Source organism: Eurytemora carolleeae, unplaced genomic scaffold, assembly GCF_000591075.1.
Source record: "Eurytemora carolleeae unplaced genomic scaffold, Eaff_2.0 scaffold248, whole genome shotgun sequence".
Classification (NCBI taxonomy): Eukaryota; Metazoa; Arthropoda; class Copepoda; order Calanoida; family Temoridae; genus Eurytemora; species Eurytemora carolleeae.
This window is the reverse complement of record NW_019396210.1, coordinates 250750-260205: the sequence shown is the minus strand read 5'-3', so window position 1 is coordinate 260205 and position 9456 is coordinate 250750. Positions and strand designations below refer to the sequence as shown.

At 31.3% G+C, this 9456-nt stretch overlaps 1 protein-coding gene across 1 annotated transcript in view; it reads left to right on the top strand.

The window, feature by feature from the left end:
• LOC111698237 (zinc metalloproteinase nas-4) overlaps positions 1-6834 on the top strand; it is a 22975-nt gene extending 16141 nt beyond the window's left edge. The window contains exons 11-12 of the mRNA XM_023468521.1: positions 6282-6313; positions 6633-6834. Coding sequence (XP_023324289.1) covers positions 6282-6313; positions 6633-6808 — 208 coding nt within the window. The 3' untranslated portion in view covers positions 6809-6834. The remainder of the gene's footprint in view (positions 1-6281; positions 6314-6632) is intronic.
• Positions 6835-9456: the final 2622 nt, after the last annotated feature.

Sequence of the window (9456 nt, the reverse complement as noted above, 5' to 3'; positions counted from 1 at the left end):
GTTAGTAGTACTTACAGTTCCGGTTAGTAGTACTTACAGTTCCGGTTAGTAGTACTTACAGTTCTGGTTAGTAGTACTTACAGTTCTGGTTAGTAGTACTTACAGTTCCGGTTAGTAGTACTTACAGTTCCGGTTAGTAGTACTTACAGTTCCGGTTAGTTGTACTCACAGTTCCGGTTAGTAGTACTTACAGTTCCTGATAAGCGCATTTAGATTTACGGACAATGTACAACGTAATGGATCTGGGTTACTATGGGATCTGCCAATGTGTATTTATTACATATTTGTATATATGTTAGCTCTTGCTGGCCAATCGGCTGAACCAAATTGGCTGACATTTTTTGAGGGAACTCATGGCTACCCTGGAATTAGCAAAGGCTTTAAAAATTAGATTTTTTCTTTCAAAATTTTTTTCTTCTAATTCCACGGGCAACGCCGGGCATTAGTATACATTAAAAAAAAAAATATTCAAGTTTTAGTTTGAATTTCTGGATTAAAAACCTAAGTCGTCCTATATTATATCTGATAGCAGTATAGAATGCCTAAAATAGGTCTGAGTATGGGCATTTCTAATCAAATTTGACACAGGTTCAATCTTTTCTATTGAAAAGTGGCAGGGTCTAGAGATTTCTACATTTTTTCATGTAACTGGATGGTTGGTTCTTTTTACGGGGGGGGGGGGCTGTATCCAGGGGGAAGGGATTATTTTGTTTTATAACTTTAACGTCACGGCAAACTAAAGTAAATTATGCGTAAGATTGAAATCTAATTTGCTTTAAATCAAATTATATTAATGAAGACCTATATTGTGAAGAATATAAATATTTTGAATTTCTCTTATGTTGTTTCCCTTCTCATATTTCTTTTATGTTGTTTTCCTTCTCATATTTCTTTTATGTTGTTTTCCTTCTCATTTTTCTTTTATGTTGTTTCCCTTCTCATATTTCTTTTATGTTATTTTCCTTCTCATATTTCTTTTAAGTTGTTTTCCCTTCTTATATTTCTTTTATGTTGTTTTCCTTCTCATATTTCTTTTATGTTGTTTTCCTTCTTATATTTCTTTTATGTTCTTTTCCTTCTCATCTTTTATGTTATTTTCATTCTCATATTTCTTTTATGTTGTTTTCCTTCACATATTTCTTTTATGTTGTTTTCCTTCTCATATTTCTTTTATGTTGTTTCCCTTCTCATATTTCTTTTATGTTGTTTTCCTTCTCATATTTCTTTTATGTTGTTTTCCTTCTCATATTTCTTTTATGTTGTTTTCCTTCTCATATTTCTTTTATGTTGTTTCCCTTCTGATATTTCTTTTATGCTGTTTTCCTTCTCATATTTCTTTTATGTTGTTTCCCTTATGATATTTCTTTTATGTTGTTTTCCTTCTTATATTTCTTTTATGTTGTTTTCCTTCGCATATTTGTTTGTAAAATACTGCACTAGAGGAGAGTACGAGGTCACAAAGTTGTTTTATCTTTTCTTTCTGTTTAGTTTGCAGTGAAATCTGCATTTTCTTCTGAAACGCCATAGAAAGGGGGCGATAGGGGCGGACGCAATTAAACATTTTGATTTTTGTTTTATTGTTATCATTTATTTACAGTAATAAAACACGGTTTAATCTTTATTATCTGTTAACTTGGTCTATCTTGAGTTTATATATATATATATACATACATATATATAAATATTTATCAATATGTAAATATATATAAAATTGTAATCTCTATTTTCTGTTTGTCTGTTTGGATGTCCGATCATAACTCAGGAATCCCTTGACTGATTTGTCTCAAATTTTGATTGGTGAACTCGGGAGAACCACGGGAAAGTTCTTAGTTCTAAATTGGGAAGGTACACTTGTATAGGTAAAAATTACTAAAATCGTAATTTACGATTTACTAAAATCGTAATTTACGACCAAGCGCGGGTAAACGGCTGGAGTAACTATGAGTACTATGGGCAACGCTAGATGTTCAAGCTATTACATAAAATATAGACTAAAAGAAAATATTCCGCTTATCTGTTTGGGTGTCTATGGCTAGGTTTGTTTTTACCCAATTAACTTCGATTGTTTCGATTGTTTTGTTGCTGTGTTTTACGAAATGTAATTGATACGTTTTACGAAATCTAATTGATACGTTTTACGAAATCTAATTGATACGTTTTACGAAATCTAATTTAGTTTTAAACATTTGAAGCGAAAGCTATGTTTTAATTGCTAATAGTTATAAGTTTTATAAGTTTTGATATATTTCAAATCATTTCATCTTTTTCTTATTACCATGATCTTTGGATGTTTAAAAATCAGGTCTTTGACAGGTGGGGTGGGGGCAACGGACGGAGTGAAAGGGGGAGGGAGGAACCTGGGTGATAGAGGGGGGGAGGAATTGGGGTCTAGAATTTGAATCTGATTTAAGATAAAATACTTTAACCTCCTTATATTTATTTTCCAGAGATAACAAAAAATATTGGAGTTTTAACCAAGAAATATGTTAACACTGAACACGGTATTGTCTATATTATAAAGATCTTCAACCAAGAAATATTTTAACACTGTTATTGTCTATATATAATAAAGCTCTTCGCTCATATATACAACCATATATATATATATGTATCTCCGAAGGTGACATAGGTTTTTTTAAAAAAATATTCCACGGGCAACGCCGGGAACTTCAGCTAAAATCTAAGCGCGGGTAAACGGCGAATGCATAGCTATAAGTAAAATATAATCCTGGGCAACGCCGGCACTTTAACAAGTTTAAAATATGTAATATCCGTCACATTTGAAAAATTAGATAGAAAAAGTTCAAAAAACGTACTTGGAACCTAAAAGCTTTAAACATAGAGAATAGAATATATAGAGAGGAATTTACTACAAAAAAGTGTAAAACGGCCATTTTGTTGTACTGATTCCATACTGCAGGTGTACTTCACATATTTATGCTATATAACCTGTTGGGCCCTGGAATATCATTTTATAGAAAATCTAAAATTATTGTTAAAAGAAAACCAAATTATGAAATAGGCTGGTTTCATGATTGACCAATGATCATTTCACATAGACTATATGCCTTCCACTTTACAAACGATGATTTTCCGTTATAACTATAAATCAAATGATGTTTTTATTCACCTAATTCATTATAAAGTTTATTCAACAGTTTAAAATGTTCGAAATTGAAACGGATAGTCTAGGGAACATACTGTATTAATGTACTCTACTGCATATAATTTGTGAACATTTATATGATTTGTACACTTTGAACTCCCTTTCAGGCTGAAAGGGACTGAAAAAACTCATACCGAGAGATTCTTTTAATTCCTCTCTATATATTCTATTCTCTATGGCTTTAAACCCAAGATCTCTATATATCTCAATTAATCATGATTTTTTCTCATGAATATATTACCTTAGCTGAAAACTTTAGAATGAGATATCCAGATATCCCGTCGAATAATTAATCTGGAGTTTAAATTCATGTGGAGAACAAGCAATATTTAATCTGGATATCAAGGAATTGTGAGCTTCTTTGGATATTTCATTCTAAAGTTTTCAGCTCTGGATATATTTCGTGGATATATTTCCTGGATATCTTTCCTGGATATCTTTCCTGGATATATTTCCTGTATATAATTCCTGAATATATTTCCTGGATATATTTCCTGGATATATATCCTGGATATATTTCCTGGATATATATCAAGGATATATTTCCTGGATATATTTCCTGGATAAATTTCCCGGATATATTCACTGGATATATTTCCTGGATATAATTCCTGGATATATTTTCTGGATAAATTTCCTGGATATATTTCCTGGATTTAGTTCCTGGATATATTTCCTGGATATATTTCCTGGATATAATTCCTGGATTTAGTTCCTGGATATTTTTCCTGGATATTTTTCCTGGATTTAGTTCCTGAATATATTTCCTGGATATATTTCCTGGATATAATTCCTCGATGTATTTCCTGGATATATTTCCTGAATATATTTCCTGGATATATTTATGTTTGCAATTCTGATATTGGTTATACAGTTGAAATAGAGAGTTAACCGCAAAGGATGAGACTTCAGAGACGACTTGCGGAATTTATTCAGTTGTTTTTCTGAGATTCTTGTAAACTTGTTTTTTCTTAGATTCTTGTAAACTGGTTTTTCTTAGATTCTTGTAAAATTGTTTTCTTAGATTCTTGTAAACTTGTTTTTCTTAGATTCTTGTAAAATTGTTTTTCTTAGATTCTTGTAAAATTGTTTTTTCTTAGATTCTTGTAAACTTGTTTTTCTTAGATTCTTGTAAACTTGTTTTTCTTAGATTCTTGTAAACTTGTTTTTCTTAGATTCTTGTAAACTTGTTTTTCTTAGTTTCTTGTAAACTTGTTTTTCTTAGATTCTTGTAAGAAAATAGGTCTGCTTTTTGAAGGTTTCCGATGCGTCTAAATCGAAATGTTTCTACAGTCGTATTTTGATCCACTCTAGTATGCCGAGTCCATTAGCGCCTGATCCAATCAGGGTTCAGCCGTGTGTTTGTTGTCTATCTAAGAAAAATCTAAGAAATCTAAGAAAAACAAGTTTAGAAGAATCTAAAAAAAAACAAGTTTACAGAAATCTAAGAAAAAAGAAGTTTACAATTAGCGCCTGATCCAATCAGGGTTCAGCAATGTGTTTGGTGTCTATTCTGAACCAATAGAAATTGCATGGCGGTAACATCTTTCTTTCTATCTAGCGCATTATCCAATCAGAGAGAAATCCTTATGTCTGCGCTATAACAGTAAATGAAAATATTTACTTCTACTGGAACTATAGTGGATCTATAATTCAAAATCCTTTATGTTAAAGAATTTATATATTTTTCATCCACCATCAACTAAACTCTCTGTGTGTACTGCAGTGATTTGCATTACTCTTACCGAAGAAATAAAGTGGGTTTTAAGAAATATAGTTTAACAAGAAAGAATAAAATATCAAATACGAAAAATCTTCTTTTAACGGATGAAAATGGGTTTTAAAGATACAAGGACGACTAATTCATCGTGGGGTGTCCCCTTTTATTAAAATAAAGTTCATTTCTTATTATTGTTAAAATATTTCAAATCTTTGCGTCATGTTTAGAAACAATTACTCTGTCCTCTGTCACAAAATAACTGCAGTAATACATTATTCCAGCAGACGTGTTGCTATACACCCGCTCTTCACATTTTTCTTATTAACAGCTAGAATTCACTGTATATTATACATATTTCAGTTTTTAAACTTCACATTTTTCTTATGAACAGCTATTCACTGTATATTATACATATTTCAGTTTTTACTTTTTAAACTTCACATTTTATTGAACGCCAATGTTTCACGTTTCACTACGATACTCAATAGTCAAAATTCTAAACATATATAGAATTGATAAGATAGGGCTTTGCATTATGTCGATCCCTTGATATTAGATGAAATATAACACAAAAACTTAAAAATAACATCAGTGTTGTGATAAAGTGTTTAGTTTCGACCTCAACTCTAAAAAGTACAAGTAAACCTTTGATTTAATGCAAACCTAATCAGGCTTCAGAGTTTTGCACTTTATACAGTTTCTTCTTAATCCTTGCATCGATTATCTAGAGATTAAGGATCAGAGTTCATTAACCTGAAACTTAAAGAGAGAGTACGCTAAAAATAACCGGATCCGAAGCAGGGGCGGATACAGGATATAAGTGAGGTGCTAGATTTATTTCGGAACAAAAAAATCCAGATTTATGAACCACTTACGCACAGCAGGCGAAAAAAAAATTTGACTTAAAAGACTCAACAAAAGTCAAAATTAGTGACTAAAGACTAAAAAACTAGATTTTTAACTTATCACACATTATAGTTTATTAAGACAGATATTTTTTCTGTTTTGCACTAGGTTTTCTTTCCCTTAAGTGCTATTGAGAATAAAAGATAAAAGAAAAGAAAACATGTTTACAATTTTATGCATAATCATTTCATATTTTTTGACAATTAGGAACATTATTACAATTTTGATTAATGAGTATTGATTAAGGAACATTACTAGATAGTAACAATATTATAACAAAAGTCTAGTTTCTTACTTATATTTATCGTTCACATTTACTTGTTGATTTTTAAATTAAATTCAAGAAGTGCAGTGTTATCGAAATCTCATTCTTTTAGTTCAACCCTGACTATGTATTTAAAAATTCACTCAACCTCTATTACAAAAAGCTGTGAAGTACAAATAATTTAAAATTTTGTAAAGAATAAACTAAATCATGAATATTTTTAGGAACGGGGAAAAAACGATTGCTCCAATAACAGGTGAGAACAGAATTAAATTAATAAAAAAAATAAACGCAAAGAGTTTCAGATAAATTTTTTTTTCAAGTGACCCCCCATTTATTGTGGCAATGTCAGCTTAAAAATTGAAACTTTTAAACCTTTGTCTGATCAACGATAAATGAGATATTCTTCTTTTCATACAATGGATTATTTTTAATTGTGGTTTCTCTAAAAATGTGACTTGCGGATTTATGCTGCAGAAACAATTAACGTCTCTAGTCAGGGAAATAAAGATCCCTAAAATCAATGCATGATCCCTGATACACAAAAGTTCTGACTTCAGTAAAAACTTTTACAGGGTGGCGAGGAAATATGGGACAAAGATCTGGAATGACAAATCTTGATCTTGAAAAGATTAACACCCTGTACTCCTGTAACATGACCATACCTATATCTGGAGCTCAACCCGTCCTAAAGAAGATAAACTTATTTTTTATTTCTAGTATTTTTATAGCTTTGTATCGGCTGTGTTAAACAAAATAAAAATAGTGAATGATAAACTAATTTTTATTTTTCAAGAAGATAAATAATATTTTGGTTTACTCCCTGTTTGTGAATTTTTTAAACAAATTTCCAACAAATTTTAATATTTAAACTAATAAATCAATTAATGCTATAATGTATAAATCATTTCTTTCAAGAAAAAAAAACATAAAAATAATATTAATCATCGTTCAAGTTGATGCAAAGATTGTCAACATGTGGTAAACAGTAGATAGTAAACAGTAAACAGTAGACAGTAGACAGTAGACAGTAGACAGTAGACAGTAGACAGTAGACAGTAGACAGTAGACAGTAGACAGTAGACAGTAGACAGTAGACAGTAGACAGTAGACACAGTGTGTATAAAATCTATGTTTATGGTATGGATATAATATATTTATGATAAGAGAATAGAATATCTCTGCCACAGGTTTACGGCTTCAATTTCCGGAGTTAAAATATTCTCTCTCTCCTACATATAGACAGTATAGTCATTTTTAGGATAGTCGGTGTAATACTCTTTTGTTTATCCTGTATGCTGTATCCTGTATCCTGTATCCTGTATCCTGTATCCTGTATCCTGTACCCTGTATCATGTACTATCCTGTATCCTGTATCCTGTATCCTGTATCCTGTATCCTGTATCCTGTATCCTGTATCCTGTATCCTGTATCCTGTATCAATAATATTTCTACCCTAAATTGAATGAGAACACTATGTACACCCTGTAGTATGTATACTGTAAATAGTTTAGACTAAATTGGTATTCAGTATTCACACCATTAGTATTAAACATAGAGAAAGTAAACGAAATGGTAAAGATAGCTTCATAAGTTTTCAGAAGAGGAAAAAAACTAGTCAACTATGGACATCAGGAATAATTTGAGGAGCAATCTACTGGACAATAAAACCAAAAAAAAAGGGGGAAAAAGCAACTAGTGTCTATCTAACTTTCTATACAAATATTCAATTATCTACACTTAACGACCCCCAAGAAATATATTTCTTACGTATCTAACACTGTACAGTTTTAGATACGTAAACATATCGTGATGTAACAACCGACCAGCCATATTAATTAATTAATAGAGTGGTTGGTTGTGTACATCTGAGGTAATGCTTTACCTCTTCGTTTCCTTTCTCTATGGTATTAAAGTAGTTCCATCAGTGCTAGTCAATTACAATCTGGAAAACCATTAAGATTCATATTAAAAATCAACTAGGAATCATTAAGAAATATTATTAAAAATTAATTAATAATCGAGATGATTCAGGATAAATACGAAATTCAGGATCAAATGCGTCAAGAGTAAAGTAAATTAATAAGACATTCGTCAGAATAAAAATATTAATTTTACAATTTTGAAATTATAGGAACTCTAAGCGTAATTTTAAGTGACCCACCATGTAAAGATGGCAATGCACGATTTACAACGTTACTCTTGTAACCCTAATCGTATCAAAAATGTAGAAGATTTCGTCGTTTTTCCAACTCGAAAAAATTTATTTCTGTGAGTTTCTCTTTGGTTTCTTAAAAGCAAGACATTTGCAAATCCCTTTTGCAGAGAAATCTAATTCATCCTTGATCGATCAGACAAAGCTTTCAATGGTACCGTTGTAAATCGGGTAGTGTCATCTTTGCATGCAGGGTCACTTGAAATTACGCTTACAATTCTTTAAGGGTTGTTCATTTTAATTTTTTGTTGATGGTGTTTAACAAGAAACAAAGTTCTTCTCCAAGTTTCTAGATATCTTTATTCTCTATTCTCTAGTTCTTGCAGAGAGAAGAGAATAGAGTGTAGAGAGGGGAGGAAGGCCAGCCACAAAAATTTCTAGTTCGAGCCACATTCTCCTCATTTTCTCGTCCGAGCCACCTCGAAATCCTCGCCCTTCCAATATTATTTTCCAAAAGTGTCTAGTCCTCCAAGATAAAACCATTTTTTAAGATTCGGGCCACGCTAGGGCATAAATGAAATATTGAATTTTAGCAAATTGGAAAAAATAGTTTCAATTGAATTAAAGTTTTTGAGTTCTATGTCCTTAAAAATGTTTACCTTTTTTACGCGCATTTTCACATATTCCTGGCGTAGAATGCCGCAAATAATTTCGAGATTATAGAACTTTAGCTTTTTTCTAAATTATTGTGAAAACCATAGATTTTTTCATGGTGGTTCCATGGGAAAAATGATAGGCATAGGTATGCCAAATATTTTTCTATTTATTTCATATCGCGAAGGTAGGCCATTACAGAGGCAGAAGAGTTCTAAGTTTTACCTGAATAAAGTTTGACATCATTCTCATGTCTCTAAAGATTCAAACATATGATTTAATCATTGCAAGACTATCCATATTTTATGCCCTAACGAGGCCAGATTTGTTGAAAATACTTTTATCTTCAAGAATTGGAAATTTTTCAACATATAATAATCGAAGGACGAGGATTTCGAGGTGGTTCGGACGAGAAAATGAGGAGAATGTGGCTCGGACGAGAAGTTGTTGCTGCTGGCCTTCCTCCCCTCGTGTAGATGCATCCAAATGTATAAACTAGACTTTTTAATCAAACTTCTCACAACTAACATTATATTTTATTACTGTGTTTATTNTAAAAAAAACTCTTTTCTGAAATTAGCACCTTAACA